At 41.4% G+C, this 21,609-nt stretch overlaps 1 protein-coding gene across 2 annotated transcripts; it reads right to left on the bottom strand.

The window, feature by feature from the left end:
- Window positions 1-539: 539 nt before the first annotated feature.
- On the bottom strand, window positions 540-21,201 carry rprd2a (regulation of nuclear pre-mRNA domain containing 2a). Of its 2 annotated transcripts, XR_003928948.1 has the most exons (12): window positions 20,718-21,201; window positions 16,368-16,497; window positions 15,854-16,005; window positions 14,054-14,106; window positions 13,493-13,619; window positions 13,165-13,340; window positions 12,009-12,351; window positions 11,069-11,269; window positions 7,323-7,508; window positions 4,994-7,084; window positions 1,382-1,529; window positions 540-1,206 (listed from the first exon to the last, which is right to left on the bottom strand). XR_003928948.1 is itself a non-coding variant. In XM_030063592.1 (10 exons), the coding sequence occupies exons 1-10, from the start codon at window positions 20,887-20,889 to the stop codon at window positions 5,349-5,351; spliced, it is 3,276 nt and encodes a 1,091-aa protein (XP_029919452.1). In that variant the 5' UTR covers window positions 20,890-21,201; the 3' UTR covers window positions 4,282-5,348. The 2 variants fall into 2 exon arrangements, 1 of the variants encoding a protein (XP_029919452.1); XM_030063592.1 differs by lacking the exons at window positions 540-1,206; window positions 1,382-1,529 and having other exon boundaries at window positions 4,282-7,084.
- Between the last annotated feature and the right edge of the window lie 408 nt (window positions 21,202-21,609).

Consider the following 21,609-nt stretch of genomic DNA (forward strand, 5'->3'; position numbering starts at 1 on the left):
GAAAAGATGCGTTTGTCGGTCCGCTCGTCAAAGCAGACATCATAATTTTACAGGTCACACACGCCCTCATTGAAATCTCGGCAGCAGGCGAGCATGTAAACAATGAGCCCACATGACAGCAGCCAGCACACACCCGACATGCGCACACCTCCACACTTCAAAGAGTCACGATCTGCTGGGCTCCTGCAATCACTGAAATACCAAACATCTGTATTTTTAAAATTATTTTTCCCCCCCGTCTAAAATCAAACCTGTCGAAGCGAAACTCTATCGCTACCCAATTCTGATTTGGCTTTCACTCCTTAATTCCCAAGACCAGAATAACTTCGTAGCTCGCCATCTGCCATCGGTCCCTAAATCCTATCTGCCTTCGACCCTTCAACCCCAATCTGCAAGCTCAAGGACTTAGTTCATCTGGCTTTGATCATCTTACAAGTATAAATGGACATATCTGCGCCACGACAACGTGATGTGTCATTTTCATATGGCATGTATTTTTTTTTTCACCATTTCTAAACATAACCAACAACGACATCTGGTGACGAGCGACCACATATCATAGCAGTGGTGCTTTTATTAATGTTGCTGCTGTGTTTTAAGTGCATCACGATGTGACACATGTATAGAAATATAACGACCCTTACACATAATAAGAGGAAATTATGATTTGAATAGGAAAGAGACTTGGACCACTAATCCAGCCTATAGTAAATACCCAAAATAAATAATACAAAAGAAAAATACAGTATAAGACCAGTGACTAAGACTGCAGGGAGTAAAGGTCATCATGGGGTACTTGTTTAGTTTGATCTAGACAGGATTAAAAAATAAAATAAAATAAATAATGGTTACAAGTGGTTGTCAGACAGCTATGTAAACGATATACAAGTAAACAAGAGACAACAAAAACTTGTTTTATTTTGAAATGATCAAGTGAACACTTAATTGCACAAAACTACATTTCATGAACCATTTTAGGAATATCAAGTAATTATGAGCAATGTGAGCAATTTGTGTGTGTGTGTGAGTTAAAGAGAGAGAGAGAGAGAGAGAGAGAGAGAGAGAGAGAGAGAGAGAGAGAGAGAGAGAGAGAGAGAGAGAGAGAGACCAACTACATATGTCTTAATACTGGATGTGTTTAATCATCCTTGCTGTACTTACTCCCACTGGTATGTCTCAACCTTTCTGCTCTCCTGTGTGGGTCCACTTAAACACACACACACACACACACACACACACACACACACACACACACACACACACACACACACACACACACACACACACACACACACACACAAGACAATATCAACTTTTTTATCAACCAAACTGTATTGTTTCTGAAGTTTCTCAAGGAAAAAAAAAAAATCAGCCAGCTTACTGAAGTGCAGCCCTCCTGTCAAACCGTGAAGGCACTTCACTGGGACTGGTGGGTTTTCAAAAGAGGACACAGCATCGCCCCTTGCATCAGTTAACAAGTGGAAAAGGTTCACATCACATCAGACACATCAAAGTATGGCTCTGGCTCCCTGAGGATGAGGAGGTAGTGGGGTGGAAAGAAAGAGGGGGAGGGGAGAGAGCAAGAAGATTGGAAGAGGAAAGAAGTTAGCAAATTCAACGGGAAAAAAATCCGCAACACTATAAAAAAAAAAAAAAACATGATCTCTCACAGGAATATAAGTTTGAGGATAAACAAATAAACATCAAGTATTACTACAGGCATCCAGTGATAGGACCCTCTACAGATGGACGGGGACAAAGTAGGAGGAAACGAGTGAACATGCCTTTTAATACAGGCCAACAAATGCGGACTGACATGCGATTTAACCCCTTTAATTCGCTTTTATTCGCTCGAAAACGACCAGAACACGTTAAGAAAATCGCACATCACGTTTGTCTTTTGTTTATATTGCAGCTGCTGCCGGTTTGAATGAGCAGCTGAATATAACTAAATATCTTAGGGAAGATCTACTGACATCTGGCGACGGCCGGCTCACCTGAACCGACTCAACTATTTAAGCAGGTTTTCTTTTACTGTCACTGAACAACGAGCCGAAACACCGCTTGTCTGCCTTTAATTATTCAAAAAAATAAAAATAAAATAAAAAAAAAATCTAGGATGCATGCACCAATTATTCTCAAACTAATTACTCTTTTCCTACAATGAGGATCTAAAACAGCTCAATTTCTGCATTATGTCAATATGTAAAATGATTGGACTCTGACTTTGGTATCAAAAAGACAAAAACTGTGATTGGGGAAAATATGAAATCTGCTACAATAATCAAGCCTATTTATTTCACCCGAGAGTTAGGCAATTAAAACCCCTCCCAGATTAACACTGAACCATTCGAAGCTGAAATATGAAGTCTGCCACATTAGCATTCACAGCTGAGATTTTACCAAGAGTTTCACTACCGGCTACAAGTTTGACTTTGTGATGAATTAATTTAAAACTGAACTTCACTCAACCTTAAGGAGATACGGGAAAGGTTCGGCTGTGTGAGTGAAAGCGAAGTAGCCTATAAAGCAACAAAAACGAGGTCGAATTTTTACTGTTTTACGTTAGTCTACAAGGCACTGGGGCAACCAAGGGTTGAAGGAAGAAAATGCATTGATATCCTGCTCTTGTCAACAGGTAGCCTAAATTAACTTTTGGACAATGATTTTAGAGCGTCAGTCCAGCAATATAACTTTCTTTCCCCACTGCACTAGTTTTCAATGTCCAAGAGCCTTCTCAAGTGGTATGAGGCCTAAGTCATGGTCTGCAGGTGAGTGCTCCTATTTTTAAGACATGGTTTAGATTAAACAGACAAGCTTCATGATGATCATTCTGTCTACCAAACTTGCTCTCTGCCACAGCTCTCAGGGGTTTTAGGTACAAATCAAGTGTTTGCCTCCCCACACTCCCTCCCCTGGAGGGGAGATGTGAAATTTAGAGGGGTGGAGGTGAATTGTCCAAATTTGTTGCCTGCTTGGCATTGTGCCACAAGGGAAAACATCTGTTTTCCTAAGAAAAACAATGAGCCTTTTAGTAGCATAGTGTGGGACAAGTTTGATTACTTAAACAAAATAGGAATAGTGGGAAGTGGATGCAAAGCAACAAGGCTTTAAGATGGATGAAATGGGAAATATTCTTGCTCATTGGGTTATTTCCTAAATTTGCAGAGGCAGCAAAGCTGCCTATAAATATCACAACACTTTGTAAGACTGCTTACATTGTTGTGAGAAAAGTTAAAAGGTTGATTCAAGATTTCCAGAGGATATACTATACTGGATCTTAATTTTGAAACCCTAAATCCACTAGACTTAAATTTCTTCAGTAACATGTTTAAAATTCAGTCAACGAAGAATGAGTTAAGTACAATGAACTCCACCTAATATATTTCAGTCTGAGGGAAACTCACATCACAAGACTTCACTGGCCCTTGCCTGAATTCACCCTTGCTTCCCTGTCAAGTTTTGAAACTTCAGTACTCTACTGAGGCTGCCTGTTAAATTGCATTGGTAGATATCAAACGGACACTCTGGAGAATATTATGATTGCAATATAAAGGGTATCCACCTCCGCCTCCAAACTCCACAGTGCAGAGCAAGGTAATACTTTGCTCTGACCTGACAGGGAGCCTGAGGCAGGACACAGAACAAGGGATTTTTTTTCTTTTTGGGGAAGCAATTAAGTTACCAGAGCTGTCACAGTCACTGTTTCCAACATCACCATACTCTGAGTAAGGCTGAGGACAATTTTAACCACACTGTCCAAAGTAGCCCAATAACAGCTTTTAATTATCGCATCTCGTTTACACAACAGAAACTGTTGCAGAATTGGCGCAAAGAAAACATTTAACATGCAGCCTTAAAGTTATCGTTTTTATAGTTTGTGCTCAAGTTATGCAGTTTATTGACTTGTGCCCATTCTTCTATGAGTTAAAGGCTACTTCTATCTTTTAGTGAGGTGATGTGGTTAAGCTGACCTCAACTATTTTGAGCCTTACAGGCAGAGTGGATCACACATGGCCCACCTGAGTTGCCAGTTCAGTTATTAATCTGCTTATTATTAAAATATCAATTTGGAGCATGTGTAAAGTCATTAATCCTCAACTAAATTTTAATTCACTATTACAGAATTCTTAGTGACACGTATGCTCATTTATCTTTTGGTGAGCGAGAGGACAGTGTTTAATGTGAAGCATGTTGAAATGTGTGCTTGTGATGGCCAGTGGTTTCACGCAGGAGTGCAACATTCCAAGCCTGACAGGAAAGGAAAGAATGAAAACAACATTTTTTCAAACTCAGATTTTTATTAGTCAGTACAATGTAAAATGTAGCTGGAGACGTGAATCTTCTTTCCGCCCAAAAAATGAACTTCTTTTCTTCTGAGTCGGTGTTGAAGGCTAAAAAAAAAAAAAAAAAAGGAAAAAAAAAAGAAATCTTCCCAAACACCTATCTCTCCGTTCAACTAGACCTGTTGCCACCCTCCTGCAAAAAAACTGAACGAGACGTGAAACTGTCGCCGAAGGGTTCTTGCGCACTAAAGTTTCGCTTCACAAATATGACAGTCGCAGTTGGAATAATGAACTCATTTCCTCACCTATACAAACGAGTATTGCAGAAGGAACAGAAACTCTATAAGTTACACACTTTGTGTTAACATACACAAAGCAAATTTTAAGGAGATGTGTTTTACCAAAACTATTGGAATATTATTTAAATGGGAGAGGTGGACACAACTTCTCACTGAAAAACTAAAAACAGCAAAAAAATTGCATCATCTACATTCCTCTGTTACTTCTTTAGCAAAAATAACTATCTTCAGATACAGCTGGAGAAAAATGAACAATGGTCTTTGACTATTTGATTTATGCTCAACAGCATGCACACAAGCATACCATGCACACGCTCTGAACTATGTCAAAGGAAAGCTCAATTACATATTTACTGCAATGTTTCTTACTGGAACAAACAAAAATAAAAGTGAATTATATATATCCACCTCTTATTTTCTTTAATCTTCAGTCTTCATACTTCAGCGCGTCAGTCTTCTCACCTTCTAACCTTCTTTCATATTCTGTGCCGTTTTTCATGAAGAGATCTTGATTTCCACTGTTTATCCCACCGATCCTTGATCTTCTTTTTCTTGCCCTCTGATCTCCACCTTCATTAAGTCCAGCTCAATATCTCTGCTTTTATCGACCCACATTTTCCTTTTTTATATCATCGGTGCATTCCCACAGCATACTGTAGATCTCAATCTGATGTGACTGACAAACTAATGACCAGTCTGAAAAGTCACACCCGGGCCACTTGGCATCCACAGTGTTTTGCAGAGCTCAAAGCTGCTTGCCGAGTCAGTACCATGGGGGCAGATGAGGTCTTTTAGGAGGGAAGACTGGACCAGCTGGGCCCCCTCCTCTCGGACCTGGACGTTTACCTCGTAACCGCGGATCTGGGCCATGGAACGGAGGAAATGGTGGTGCACGTGGATGTCCCCTCGGGTGTGGGTGGTGTGGTGGGTGTGGAGGCCGGTACGGATGCCGTGGGCCTGGATGACGAATTTCAGGATGAGGTGGCAGTGGTCTTCTAGGACCGTAGTGGGGAGGAGATGGGCTGCGTGGCGGGTAGTTGTGGGCATAGTAAACAGCATCCTCTGAGGGAGAGAGTGGTGGAGTGAGGCGCCCTTGCCCTCTGTGGTACTGATATGGAGAACTGGCTGACTGGTAGTACGGTTCTTCTGGGCGACGGTAAGGGTCATCTTGATGGAACTGGGCATCACGGTAATGCCTAGGGTCCTCCTGGTAACGTGGGTCATCTGGGTGAGGATGTAAATCATCAGGGTGACGGTGCAGATTGTCACGGTTATACACAGGATCATCATGATGGAACATAGATTTGTGTTGATGGTCATGAATCACCATTCCACCTCTGATATTGTCCACTCTGGCCCCTGTCAACTTCTCCGTCTCTGGGTTAGACATTGGCTGCTGCTCTGGGTTTACCATCTTAGTAGTGGTCATGGAAGGTGGAGCCTCGAAGCCGTCGGGAGGGGGAGGTAATGTGGGGACAGGAGGGAGGTTGTTTTTAAAGAAACCAAGGGAGGCAGGGGGTCCGTGCTGGGAGGCCAACCCCTGAGGTTGCTGAGCTTGGTCTCTGTGGTATGGATGTAGTCCTGGTGTCTGGTTTTCTCCAGCCCCTCCCGGTGTGGCCACATTGTAGCCTCTGGGATGCTGAGTGCTCCCCTCTAGGTAATTTTTACCATACCAATCCCCTTCATTCGCAGCCTGGAAGCCCTCAACAGTCTTATTACTACTGGCATTGCCTGGGGCTCCCTCCCCAGGCACAGGCCTTGCCATTTGTGTGGAAATCTGTGGGTAGTGTGCAAGAGGTGGTGCAATCCCATGCGTGGACTGGTCCTGATTACCATGTGTGTACAGCTGGTAGCCTTGCCCATTCTGAGCCACACCTGGCTGGTAGTGGCCCTGTTGTTGAGAACTGTCAGGGTCCCGTTGAGTGATATTCTGGTATGCGGTAGAAACTGATTTTGCAGCTGTTTCTGTGGTGGACAGCTGTCCTTTGTTGGAAGTCAATGGTTCCACCTGTGGCTTGTCCATTATTTCATCTTGAGTGGGAGTGCCCCCACCTTCGTCCCGCACTGGGGTCCCATCCTGGGTATCTGTGCCAGTTACTGGGCTGAGGTTATCACCCCCAAGGACTGGGTCAGCTGAGAAACCAAGGTTGAAGGCACTGAAACCAGGGTTCCCCTGCAGGAAGTTGTGGATTTTAGACTCCAAACTGTCATTAGATAAAGGGGGTTCTGGATCTGTTGTTAATTCCATATCTCTATGTAGGGCCTGCACCAGGGCAGAGGCTGAGCTGGGAGTAGGGAGGGGTGCCTCTGCTTGGGAGCTGGAGTTGTGTCTTACATTAGAAATGGGTGGAGAAGGCACAGATGTAACAGTGGAGAGAGATAGGCTCTTGGTGGTTGCTGCTGATGCAGGTGTGGAGGAGGGAGAAGGAGGAATCTTGCCTGTACTGGAGGAGTCTAAGGAGGCTTTTCCAGCTGGGCTACTCAGAAGAGAGGTGAGGCCTGAGTACAGAAGAGGGAGGAATACAGGAAGAGGTAGAAAATAAAAATGTGTTATCATCTTGCTGAGTCACTGAAGGCATTAACTGAATTCAAAAACAGGGTTTATATTTGGTATAAAATAATAAAGTGTCCCTCACCCTGCTTAAACATGTTCAATGTATTGTGTTCAGCAAAATGCAAGCAATTATATCATTATTTCATTTAATGTCAATCTACACAAATAAACACTTATTCTCACCCTGCAGGCTACTGCCTTGGCCCTGGGCTTTGGACAGTGCACCAAGGAGGTCTGAAGGAGTCATGTCCACTTGGGAAAGGAGGTTGACTAAAGAGCTAGTATCTTGGGAGGCCGCGGGGGCAGGTGGCATGGTCTTTACCGAGGAGCCAGAGATGTCATCTGAAGCAGGGGTCTCCGTAACCGGTCCTGAGAGACAAAGGGATACGCAGGTTAACTCACTGGAATCGGAAAAGTTACAACAGTAACTTATAAAATTAGCTCATGTTCACATTAAGCTAGGCAAATATGCAAACACCACACTAGCGTTTTCAGACTATTTTTCAAAAGCCTGCCGGCCTCACTGTAATGCCCTGAAACATGTAAGGCCCCTATGGAGTGTGCACAGGCCTGTGTAATTACTAGGCTGATATATGGATATGGATGCTGGATATATCCATTTAAGCCATCCCAAGTTAAAGTTTAAGAGAACTTGGCACATTATATGAGATCATATGAAAAAGAGCTTTCCCTCTATTACAGTTACAGAAGTTAAAAGCCAAAACATAAAATAGCTGGTTGAAATTGCTTGAACAGTGGCAACATGAGAAGACACCTCTGCACTACGGACCTGCTGGCTTGTCCAGTGCCCTGGTTGACAACAGCTATTAAAGTCAGTGGTTTTGAGGGTACTTTTATTCTTTGGTTTCACCACTTGGGATTTGATCGGTCAAACTTTACTTTTGTAATTAATTGATATACTGTACCTATTGAATCGATGCAGTTGTGTGTCACAATATGATTTTGAACACATCGCTTGAAAACCTCTATTTTTCGTTCAAACACGTACCTTACAATGTTCTGCCGCTAACGAGCAGAAAACAACTTACAGCTGGCTGTTCTAAAGCAAATGTTTCCCCGAGGGGTATTTTCCAGCAGAGGAACTGTTCAACTAAGCCCAATTTCAAGTCATCAAAACACAACAGTGCTGCTGCTTTTACGAAAACTAATGCAGACGACTTTATGACTGTGAAGGAAGAATGTCTCTGAAAGTTCATTTTCATATCGTAGCGGAGTGAATGGAAATCAATTACTGAATAAAAGGCAGGAAAAATTATATCATAGTTCTAAAATACGACTGCTTTCTTCAGGAAAAGATTGGCAGAAACGGCACGAATATACATTTTGTACATATGTATATACTGTGCATACATTGATACATACTGTAAATGCAATAGTGGTCAATCTAGAGTTGGGATGCTCCTTGAAAACTTCTAGTTCCTCAGGTTTACCCATATATATATTTATACATTTTTTCTATATACTTATACATACATATATACATACATACACAGATAGATAGATAGATAGATAGATATATGTAAAGTCATCAATGTGTCTTTATCAACACCTCACAAGAAATAAATAAGGGTTTGCTATTGTAAACATGATCCACTTCAAACCTTTCCATAAACAAGTTGGCATATTTAGGACTAAGGGGACAGCAAATTGTGACTGTAGAAAAACAAAATCTTTCTCAAACTTGAATTTTTTATCAGAACTATTTCAGACAGTTTAATAAGTAACTTCACAGATGGCAACTGCTGTTCCCTTGAATTCAAGTAATAATGCAAAGTGTCCAACGCCTCCTTATGTATGCCATAAGGAGGGGTTGGACACTTTGCATTATGTATGCCATAAAGAGGGGTTGGACACTGCATTATGCAAGTAGTCTGCAAGCTTGCAACAGAAAAAAAAATCAGAATCATGAATCCCACCAATAAGCTTCAATGTCCTCAAAAAACCCAGATGTGTCCCATACATAAGAAGGGACACAGTCCAGAAACTATAGGACACACTTAACAGCTTTTATGGATTTTATGCAATGTGTAACAAAATGGACCAAATCAAGAGTGTTTCTGATTTCACCTGAGAACTCAAGTGTGGGATCATAACTCAAAGGGATGTAGAAATCTCAGTTGATTCCTGTCTTTCTTTTGTAATACTACAGCACCCCACTTGTCAGCACTGCATATCACAATATACTCATCAATGGAAAGATCTTCGAGGGCCGGTTGTGTTGTGGAGATAAACTGGAATAGCATATTTTAGCACCAGGAGAAGAAAACAAAGACTGAACATTATCTTGAATCAAACAACAAAATGTCTGTGCAGAGGCACTGGTCACTGTGGGGATAAATAAACTTGTGAGCTTAACTTTACTGCCAGCTTGTGACTATTTCCCTGTCTCGATGACCAGTGTGCACAGAGAAAATTGTGTTCAGTCTTTGCAGAAAAAAAAAATCTTGATTTGACAACAGAAAAAAACTTAAACAGTTCAACCCTTGTTATAAACAGATCAGCATATTTGGGGGGCACAAGAGAGGCATTTAGCCAACAAAGCAGTTTCTAGATCACTTAGCTGTTGGATAATTGTGTCAGAGGTCTCGGAGCGCCCTTTGTGTACCCGTCTGTGCCCCCTGCCCCCCCAACTTTTCCTTGTGCCCCCTCTGGTTCAGATGATTTATCGTGGGGGCTAAAAAAACATGTAGCAATGGATTCATTCCCAGATTCATCTGTTGACAGCCCACTGGATGACTGGTCACCTCTTCTGTGCACCCTGTGTGGCCTCTCCAATTGCCAGGGATATTCCCAGTCGTTTTCATAGTTCAGCGTGTCTCATCAATATTTCTTGAGTTGGTCTCAGCCAGCTCCTTTTAATAGGAATCAATCAAGGAGGCACAGCATTCATTCAGCTACATTATCTGCTATGAGCTGAATAAGAGTGCATATCCTTCCATAATACCAACATTTCCAGGTTTTGGATAGGTCCTCTTGTGTATATTTAATGACCAGCAAATCTTCACACTACTTCTCGGAGAATGAGTTGTCACTGCCCAACATAGGTGCTTTGTTAATTCTCAGTCTCCATGGAATTGTTTTGTTTCTCAAATGTTGGGATGAAGTGGAACGATGCAGCGTGACGCCTTCTTTTTAAGTGTTTTAAACACTAAGAACCCAGAAAGTTGAAGATGTCCTTAGAAGTATTTTGAGGAAACTGTGTTCTTTCACAAATGCAAATTTTAAATAACCCGCTGTCAGTGCACAAAAGCACCATAATGCATAAGGTCTCAGTTCCAGCCAAACACTTCTCTCCTTGCTTTAACTAATTTGTTCCTCCTTGTGTGGCTGAACAGTGCCAACATATTGAACTTTCCAAGTGTTTGGTGGGAATAAACAACTGTAGACTTCTGATGGCACAGAACTGGATACCAGTGATATTACAGGAACACATGAAGGTGTTATAGTAGCAAAACACCCACGGACTAACAACAGTTTACACCGGACATCTGTCAGGCCCTCTTGAGAAAAAACTTTGCCAGAAGTCTACAGATAAAGTTCAATATTCCTGAATAAATTGGATAAAAACAAAAAGTGACTGGGAATAACCTGCCAATTGGTATTAAATTATCAGACTCAAATCTTTTAAATCTCCTTTAAAAACAAATTGTTTTGTACATAACTCCTCTATGTCATAAAAACACTTACTCTCTACTTTCTTCACTGTTTCTCAGTTTCTCAGCTATTTTGTCAGGATTTTTTTTTTTTTTTTTTTTGCTTTTTACAAATACATTTATCAGTTACTGTGTTAAGGTGTTAATCACAATTATTGCTCATTTGTTTGCAGTTGTACAGCACTTGGTAACTCGTCTTTGAAACTGCTCTAGAAATAAATTTTAATAACGGTCAGACTGGCCACCAGCACTCACCTGTGTTCTTTATAACCGAAGTTAAACTGTTGAGGAGGGAGCCAATTTTACTCAGGTCAACACTGGGCACGCTGGCTGGAGGGGCAGCCGTGGAGGACGGGGTGTGTGTGACAGGCGGCTCTTTTGCTACTGACGACTCTGTTTTATCAGGCACTGCACTGGACACTGCTGTGTTGGTGGAGCCTTTAACCTGCTCCTCAACTGCAGAGGAAAACAAATGTAAAAGAAGGTTCACACAAGTTTTTCACACAAAATTGGTCTATGTTTGGATACTATCAGATCAAGACTTCGTGTCATTAAATGCAATAACTTGAGTTCTTCTTGCTGTGTTTTTTCATTCATGAAATGCTGAGAAAATAGAATGGCAAAATATTCATCTTATCAAAAGCAAACGGCTTGTTCTAAGTGCAATAAAAACAGAATGAACTGCGTAATAGCATAAATTGCACATGGAGCCAATGTGAGTAAATTAAATGGGCAAAAACAACCTTTACCCACAACCACATCAAGTGTGTTGAAGACATTTACAAATATAGAAAGGCATAAATAAAGTATACTTCAGCCAATACAGAGGGAGAGTGTACATGAAACACTGAAATGATGTTTAAAATAGCTATATAACTGACTCTCTGTGTGGTAGAAATGCCTGTAATTTTGATTTGATGGCTCTACTGGTTGTGAAAAGCATTTCATGGGGAACTGTTTAGACGCATCAAGAGGCTGCAACAGGAATTTGGACGATCCTCTGCATGATCCTGTCACTTCGCTTTTCTGTGATGCCACCCATTTTCAGTAATTTAACCCATTTTCCACACAATTATGCCAAGGAAAACCAGTAATTAAAACAAGAATTGTTGTTTACTTAGCTAAACTTTTAAAAGCCTTGTCCTGTCTACTTAGCCCCTACTGACTGAACTGAGAGACCAACCTCACTCCTTACCTATGATGACCACACTCTCCGCTTCATCCTCAGAGAGCTCCATGTCCTCCACTTCACGATTGTCACTCTGCCCGACAGCGAAGGCGGGTTTGGGGGATCCTCCAGGGGAGGACAGTGGGCTCGGGGCTGGTGGCTCAGCCTCATCGTCCATAGCGGATCCGTCCAGATCCGGATCAGGTTTGGGCAGTTCCAGGTCGTGGAAGGGGGATTCTGAGCCTGTTGGAGAGGGAGCGTCTGCAGAGGGTGAGGGAATGGGCGACTCATCCAGGTCAGGTAAGGTGGCCTTCAGGCTGTCCAGCTTACGCTTCAGGTGGGACACCCGGTTAGCAAACGTTTGGTAGGCCTTGAAAGGCAAAGTGACAAAACATCAATAGACAGACAGAAAACAAACAAAATTTACTATCAAAGGAACTTATCAAGTTAGATTCACACATTCAGTTTTTGTAATTTCAAATCAAAAGTAAAGGTAACATTTATGGATAACATTTGTTTTCTGTAGTGTACTTTCATTTTATAGGGTCCTTTTTTAAAGAACTTTATATGTTGTGTTTGTAACTTTATGTTTTCTTTTTTAAATGCCCTTTGTATATGCTGTTTTTGGAAATGAAGGCTTGCTCAGCAACACTGACTCATGAAAGGAGTGCACATAAAAATCTGACTTTAAACTGAACTTCTGCTCACACTCCAAAAAGACAGTTGTAATTAATTTGAACTTGATAATTCTAATGAGATGATTCAGCTTCTTTTGAGTAAGCATACTCCGCTCCAAAGTGGTTCTCTGAATAATACAGACAAACAGAATGTCAAAATATGCCAGTGTGAATAATTTACTGCCTCTTTGGTTAATCACAGCCTATTCAGTGTTGTCATAATTTTCCTCCACTGTGTTTTGTTTATCAGGATACAGCATGGTAAACAAATTTTTAGCTGCATGGGCATGAAGATCAAATATAAGCATTTACTTGCTCCTGTTTTATCCTGCAATCAAGATGAAGTTGCACGAAAGCTTTCTTACAACTCAATGACGTGAATATTAATGACTCTTCCAATACAATTCAAATGAAAGCTAATATGCACAACTGTTCAGAAGAATAAGTTTGAAAGAATGAATGGCTCATGAATCACACAGATGAGCACAAATTCAGCTGTCACTCACATTAGCAACGATTTTGACCTCCTGGTACTGCATCTCATAGAAGATATCTGCATTAGTGAGGGCTTCTAGGAGAGGAGGCCCTCCTTTGCTTTGCCGTTCAAGGAATTTAACAAAGTCCTGGAGCTTTGCACTTCCTTCCTCGAAGTCCTTGGAGAACTTCTTTCCTCCTGCTTTATCTGGAAGAATCAGCGCACGTATGGGTTTTAGGAGGGCCGACAAAAACGAGTAAAAAAACACAAAACATACAAAAACCTTAAAGAGACCCATTTGTGTCTTCCAGGGCTTGTCAGTGGGTTTTAAATGTGTTAACAGTGTAAGATGAAGTCACCTTTGAGTTTCTTGAGGGCGTCAGAACTGCAGACATCGACCCTCATGGCTGCCAGCTGCTTCTCTCTCAGATCCACCTCTTCTAGAGAGCTCTTATACTTGGACAGCTGATCTATCAGCGCCTGAGGCTACAGAGCGGAGAACAGCCAGTCACATATCCAAGAGTGGAAGTCAACCAATTAGGCACTTTAGAGAGCCAATACTAATATCTGAGGAGGATGAATAAAGCGCAATCCTATGTGTTTTTTTTTAATAAAGACTTTCCTTTAGAATTCTGCAAGCATATTTATTTTTGAACAAGCTTAAAGAAAGGTAAATGAGATTTAGTCAATACACAAAATATATTAAATCAGAAGAACAGCACCAAATCAGTCATTCATAGCTGCTGTCCATTTTCACAGATTGTTAGTTCTTTACAAAAGCTCCTAACGTCTTTCTTTAACTTGCTCAACTGATCTACCACAAGAAAATAATATTAGGTAACATTTTTTTAAGTTATCTGGCAAACTTGCTATCTCCACTGTGTCTATTACGTCAGCTTGAAATCAGTTTTCTTTCTCACCACAAACTCAGCAACGATCCTGGACTTGAGAGCTGCTTTAGAATCAACTGGAGCTGAAAAAAAGATTGCATCCAATATAATTAAAATAATGGTCGTCATTTTACCATTATGCCAGTTTTACAACACTGTTAAGAAATGTTTTGCAGACATGAAAAACAAAAACGTAACAAATGAAAACGTCATGCATGGTTTAAGATAAGCTAGGAAGGGCTACATAAAATTAACAAACTCATTTCTAACATAGATGCCCGGCCTGGCCCGCTGGTGGCGCTAGAGGGGAGGCCATGAAGTCACTCAAAATGTCAGATTTCATCCTCTAGCCAACATGAATGCTGTCACAAATCTCTTAAAGCTGCCACGACTACAGCTAGAGGGAAGGTCATGGGGTCGCCAGATTAAAAAAGGGATCATCCTCAAGATAGCATGAATGTTACAACTAAAGTTCATGACAATGCCAACTTTCTGCGATATTCATGTGCAGCATTAACAATTTGACCTGTTGGTGGCGCTAGAGGGAAGGTCATCTTGGGTGATCGGATCACACAGATAGCTTTAAGTACATCAGTTCACATGTGGCATTAAAATGTGTCTCCACATGCATCGGGTGCTAGTGATAGGATCTCACTTCCTGCTCTATATGCAAAGGAACATGTACATCATATCGGTTTGCAAACACCAAATGCGTCATTGTTTGTAACCACAGGAAAACAACAATGCACTTCCCGTGTAAAGACATTTGCACAAACTCTGTAGCTGCAACGGCTTAAATCGGACAGCGTGTTTAGTGTACACTCGATCCATGAGAATCCATTTTGCTTGTTGCTCTTGCTTCTTCTTGTTTTGTCCTTTAATATGACGTCAGTGGCGCTCAAATGAGTGCGTACTTCCACTTACACAGAGGTCGTCCGCTAAAGACGCGGTCCTTCAAGAGCCGTCTTTCCACTGTCGTACCGCTGCGAGCTAGGGCTGTCTTGGAGCCAGACAGTGTTAATGGCCTCCAGCCTCAAGCCATGAGAATAAAAACGATTCACGTTTCCACTGTTGTGCCGATAGCTCTGCAGTCTTGTCCCGTCCATGCACACGAGTAGGAAGTAGGGGGTGAGTAGTTAAAGTGTGCACACCCGGCACCGGCTCACTACTGCAGAATACGCACCACAGGTTTTTTTTTCCTTTGGACACGACGGTGTCCGTTGTGTGCTTTAACTGCCTTGTACTGAGAACTCAGTTTTTTCAGAATTTTGTGGACTTGTCCCATCGTGCGTTGGATCTCTACCACGGTCAGCTCTCTCACTATGTACTGCATAATGTCCTCATTTCGGCAAACACGGGAAATTTGACGTTTTTTTTTTCTCCGTTATGTTTCTGTAACAAAAGTGAGCTGCTGTGCTGACATCTGTACTTTTCAGTTGTACCCATTTCCCCACTTACCACCCTTAACTCCACCTCAGACCCTGGTTAACCCTGTATGGCCCATAAGCACATGGAAACTGGCCCCAACATAACTCCACCGATGTACAATCAAAGACCAGAAGTGACAATGGAAATGCGACTGGCCTTGGCACGCACTAGCATGCCTGGGTTTGCCCGCCCAGGACATATTCACGCACACACTGCTAAAAGAATACAGCAGGCAAAAACAGGCTAACACGGATAATGAAATCGATAAAAAAAAAAAAAAAAAATCACAGGTAAAGGCTGTATGTGAAATGTGTTTTAAAGGTGATTTAGAGGATGACACTGACAGCACTGAGCCAGGGTATTCATCAAAAGACAACAAAAGAAAAAAGCTGATGCTCTCACTTTTTTGTTCCACAGGTGTCTCAGGAGGGGACTCCTCTTTCAGCAAGTGACCCCTGAGCTCAGCAATGAGCGCCCCCGAATACACACCCCTGTCCTCCCAGATAGACAATATCCTCTCTACTGACTTCACCACCTTGGAGTTCGCGTTGGTGCTGCAGGGCAAGATGAGAGGGGAAGAGAGGGGAGACGACAGACGAGAAAGGAGAGGGGAGAAGTTACATTTTAATATTGTGTAATAGGTCCTTTCTGTTTTATTTATGAGCATGGTATAGCTTTTAAAAAATAAAACAAACAAAGGCATGGAATGATGAAGTGAAGCTGAGTGGGAAAGAGCGAGAGCCACAGGAAGGAAGGCACAAATGTGACAACACACCCAAAAAACACAAACACCACACCTACGTCAAATATTCAGCATGATGGGACTGACAAATGACACTGACTAACAGGACATTGTATTTTGTGGGGTGTGTGGCTTAACACTCCTTAAAACCACATCTCTACACAAACAGCTCACCTGACCAACACGAAGGCATCGGGCAGCACCTCAGCGAATGCCGTGCGGTACACAATGGCATTTTTCCTTTTACAGTTCTGAATGACATCGTTGGCGAGGTAAAACAAGTTGAGCCTGTGTAAGGCATCAGCTGTCAGGAGAGAGAGAGAGAGTGAGAGAGAGCAGAATCAGTTTATCTGGTGAGGCAGAGGGTTGTGCTGACAGAGACCGTCCACCCAAACAACCTGACCACAGCCTCTGTGGTGTAAAACAAAAGTGAATTTGAACAGAATCAGACAAAATTCTCTGTATTACTGAGGTAATATTCAATTTGCAGTCAAAAGGGCAGTCAAAGAAAGAGCAGCAGAGAAATACAGTGTACAACTAAATCCCTCATGCATTTGTGTTACCGTATTAAAACATCAATTTTATTGCAATTGCGATTCCCCAATAAAGTGCTAGAGAACATACAGGATAAGATAACATTTGGTGTGGTGTACACACAGTGTACAAATAGAATAAGTCCACTGCATGCAACATGTGCACTGCACTGCAATACATCAGCAAAAAGTATTGAAATCTGATTCTATCATTTGAAATAAATTAATTTATAGCTGCAAAAATTAGTCAAATAATTTACTAACTCTTAAATGAATTGCTATTTTGGTAACCGTTTAATCGTTCTGAGTCATTTTTAAGAGGAAAATGTCCAAATTCTCTGATTCCAGCTTCTCAAATGTGAATGTTTTCTGGTTTCTTTAGTCTTTGGGTTGTGGACTGTTGGTTGGAACAAAACAAGACATTTGAGGACGTCTTGAGTTGTGGGAAATTGCGATCAACATTTTTCACCATTTTCTGATATTTTATGGACCAAACAACTAATTGATTAATTGCGAAGATAATCAACAGATTAATCGATGATGAAAATAACCCTTAGTTGCAGCTCTAAATTCATCAGGGTGCAAATACTGACAGATTAAGTATGATCAAGGGGTGACGCAGCAACTGGATACAGATCACATTCAACGTATTGGCTCAACGATACAAAACTGATGCCAAAATATTTCAAGATTAAGTCAACATTACCTTGAATAGATTTATCATGTTTACAGAAAAACGCCTTGGCAGCTGTGACTAGCAGCACAAGATGCTGTTGTATCCCTTTAAAGAGTAGGTGGTTTGACTCTCAATGAGGGCCAGCCATAAAAAAAGCCCTCATGTTGTGAGCCACTGCAGATCAAAGTGTCCAGGAAATGGCACAGTTCATGTCGGGACAGCATATGCAGGTTGCTCAACTTCCATGTCTTCCAAGTAAACACAATATTTATCAAACAAGCTGACAGCAAGTTAGAATGTAAACAGATTTATTTATTACACTGACGGAGAATCTGAATGTGTGAAGCATCTAGCAGAAAAAAATACATACACAACTGATCTGTGCAAAATTCTCAAGATGTTCTTTGAACAAATGTGAAGTAAACACTGTATTTGACCTGACCACAACACAGTTTCTGGGGGGATTCAACTGTCATGGCAACAAAAAAAAAACAAAAAAAAAAACAGCAAGCTGAGAGAAAGAAAGACAACAGCTCCACTTTCACAGGGCAGGACAGTTGATCAAGTCAAACGCTGTAAACTTTTACTGCAAGTAAACCGGGGTTTGGAGTAATCCGATATCTTGTGTGCATGTAAACGTAGTGAATGTTACCGAAGGACTAACACGCACAGAAGTCCATAATAATGCTGTTATCGCATTCAGTCGCAGTGAACACAAATTATAAAAAAAAAAAATACATTGGCCTTGTAATATTAAAACAGCCTCAAATCAAACAGAAAATTAGCCAGGGCAAATTTATTCTAGTGATGGTGTTTCGTTTGCTGTTTTCCATCAACCAACGGGACTAAGACACTGAGTATATACACCTCAGAGAGGGAGTAAAAATAAAGATTAAAAGCTTTGCTAGTCCTAAATTTGTGGAAACTGCTAAGGACCACAGAGTGCTTGTTATCTTGAGAAAAAGTAATCAGTTACAACAATCAATATATCTACATTATAACAATATCATGATGTGAGACTAGATATTGTCTGGGATTTTGGATATCGTGATATCTTATGACATCAGTGTTGTCTTTGCCTGGTTTTAAAAGCTGCATTACAGTAAAGTGATGTGATTTTCTGGCCTTACTTGACTGTTCTAGCTGTTTGTTTTTAGATAATGAAAATGCCTACTTATCAAAAATGTCAATTTAAATATTAATCAGAAATCTCACTGTATAAATATTTTATGAAAGCACCAAAAGTCATCCCCACAATATCGATATTGAGGTATTTGGTCAAAATATATCATGATATTTGAGTTTTCCCATATCGCCCTAATGAACACACATTCATTTGCTTCAACAACAAGGACCTCTTCCTTCAGATTACACTACTGGCTTCCTTAATGATCAACTGAATGCAAGTGTCTCTTTAGTGTATTTTTTGTGTGCCACCACAAGCAGTTGAAGATGCAGTAAAAAAAAAAATAGAAATAGTAAACCTGTGAGCTGAAGCTAGTCTGTTTCTCTGCAGACGCATCTCCATCTCTCCACCATCAAAATCCCATCAAACTGATGAAAACGAGCAGAGAAAGTCTTCATTGACCTTTAAACTATGTTTAACCAAAACCAAAAGCTTCCTGAGCCCTGAACCTGCTGATCATTAAGGCTGTGTATCCATTTACACAACATGAGGCGCAGATAACATCTGCATGGCTGAAGAACTGCATTACCAAAACATCTCTATGTAGAGTCCATATCCTTATTCTACTCAGCTTAGAGGTGTTACAGACTTACAGACTACAGACTTAAAGATACAATGCAGGGCAGACTTCATTAAATCATCAGTTTTCATATGTTCTTGAAAACTTTGACTTGAAAATAGATAATACATCCTTGGGGAACCCTTCAACCATGATCACTAAAAGCTTGGGTTTCTTTATAACTTCTGATTACTAATTATTAGACATTATTAACACCTACATGCAAAACTCAAGTATTCACAGTCAGTACGGTGAGTCTGTCAGTCGAATGCGCAAGAAACACATTTCAGACTAAGAAAATCTGTTGAATCCAATAAACCACTGTAAAAGCAAGGCCAATATAGTGAAAACAATGTTCTCAAAAGAGGAGACCACACTGCAGCTGTGGAATGGAGAGCACAACCTGTGGAAAATGTTTGTAAATTCACATATTCATCGAACTGACTGAGTAGGTCTTGCGCCTCAAGTTTGCAAAAGAACGCTGAAATCCACATGAACCCACATCCACAAGAGATCATCTCTTGTTCAAAGCTCACAGACTACAACATGCATGCAAAGTCAATTCTACAAACACACAAAGCAAAATCTGAAGACAGAATGAGAAAGAGAATCTTTTTGATCTGAGCCTCAACTCATCTCAAGAGAAACAGTGCATACAGGTAAAAAAAAAAAAAAAAAAAAAAAAACTGAACTTGAATAGGTTTGAAAACTGACACCAGACGCCCAACAAAAGTCAAAAACATGTTGACTGTGGCTGCTCTATCAGCAATCAGTCAGGTTCCTCTATATCTGTTGAATTTTCTGAATTCCAGGAAGGAGGGAAGTTCATGTTCAGGTCCACAGTCTCTGCATGGGACTTTACGCCTGTATATGTAGCTTATCAACTAGATTCAAACACACATCACTCCTCCTGCTAGGATCTGTCACAGCAACCAATGCATCGGCAGGAATCAAGGAAAACTGGTTGCTTTGACAGTTTAATAATCAAATGACATTTCAAAATGAATCTGTCAGTAAGGCAATAACACAATAAATCGCTACCGATCGGAAACACTGAATGACAGCACGGTTTGCAAGTTAAGTGCAACAATTAGATTCGCAATATAATTCATAACAGTGCATGAATGCTTTTGCAAGGGCATTTCATACAGGAGGGAGGGAGCTGAAACATAACCATTAATGTAAAAGTACAAGGAGCGTTAGGAGAAAAAAAACAGGTAGCTGGTAAAAAAAACAACACAATTAAACTTAACTAAACTTAGTTTCTCTGCCACATAGCGTTTAGACAATTTAGCCTAGTTTTGCTATGATTAGGAGATCACGTTTTGTAACTCCATGAATAAGTTAAGTTAGTTAGCCTTACCGCACCTCCCCTAACCAGTGACAAACACTTGGGTAAATGGGTTCATTGGTAGGTTAATTGTATAATCTGAGAAATTAGCAATAACAAATGAAAACAGAAGGCAGTTTTAAACCCACTTTAATCCGTCCAATCAAATCCATGTACACCAACGAGTCCACCTGTTAACATTAGCAAGCTGAGTTAGCCACCGGAGGTTAAGACACTTACATTTCCTCAAACATTTCATCCAGTGCCGAACAATCAGGCTGTGGTACTTCTTGTTCTCGATGCACCACGACGACAGTCCCTGGATTGAATCCATCGTGTTGGACACATTTTGAAACTTCCTGTCCAACGTGGACTCCAGAGAACCGCCAGCAGCGCCCGCTCCTGCAGCCATGTCTCGGCCAGCCCGCACCGCCGTCTGCCTGCACCATGAACCGTGGACGCGGCTAGCACATAGCTTAGCCTAGCTTAGCTTAGCTTAACCGAGCACAGGCGCCCAACTGCTCACGTTACGTTACAAAGGCTTATACTGACTGTGCTGCGTATAGTTACTGTCTACCTCTGTAAAGCAGATAAAATACACCCGCAACGCAAATTTATGCCATGGTTATTCACATCATTTCACTGGAGAAGCTAAAAGTTGGGGTCTTGCGACGTCCTCCGTCTGTTTACTCGTTGCTGGCCAAACGCCTGGTGTGACGTTTCCGCAAACATGACGTGAAAATGAAATGGCGCCACCCAGAGGTGTGGAAGGCAGGCTCTGCGGCGCCTCCCATTGGCCCTGGAAAACGTTCAAGCTGATTCATGTGCGGCCTGTCAAGAGGTGCACAACACGCGCTCGTCGGAGGAAAACACGCCCACGCCCCAGACGTCAGGGGGCGGAGAGGGAGGAGAAGGAGGAGTGTTTTGTGCTGGAGCCGCAGACAGACCCGCTCAAAATCCAGGCGACGCGCCAGGAAATCAATCTAATACCTAACCTGCGTCACATTGTTTTTGCATAGCCAGTGCCACAGAGTATCACATGGACATTATATTAGAAGGGAATATATATTATGAGTATACATCTATTTTATGTATACATGTTGAATTCTGTAGGCTAAGCAAAGGTTTAAAG

This window comes from Myripristis murdjan, chromosome 11, assembly GCF_902150065.1.
Source record: "Myripristis murdjan chromosome 11, fMyrMur1.1, whole genome shotgun sequence".
NCBI lineage: Eukaryota > Metazoa > Chordata > Actinopteri > Holocentriformes > Holocentridae > Myripristis > Myripristis murdjan.

Bases quoted from the DNA above. Each gene is read 5' to 3' on its own strand.
- rprd2a (XM_030063592.1), bottom strand. From the start codon at position 20,889: ATGGCTGCAGGAGCGGGCGCTGCTGGCGGTTCTCTGGAGTCCACGTTG. The intron at 16,498-20,717 runs GTAAGTGTCTTA...CTCTCCTGACAG, and splicing joins GATGAAATGTTTGAGGAAAT to CTGATGCCTTACACAGGCTC. The intron at 13,620-14,053 runs GTGAGAAAGAAA...TCCGCTCTGTAG, and splicing joins GGATCGTTGCTGAGTTTGTG to CCTCAGGCGCTGATAGATCA.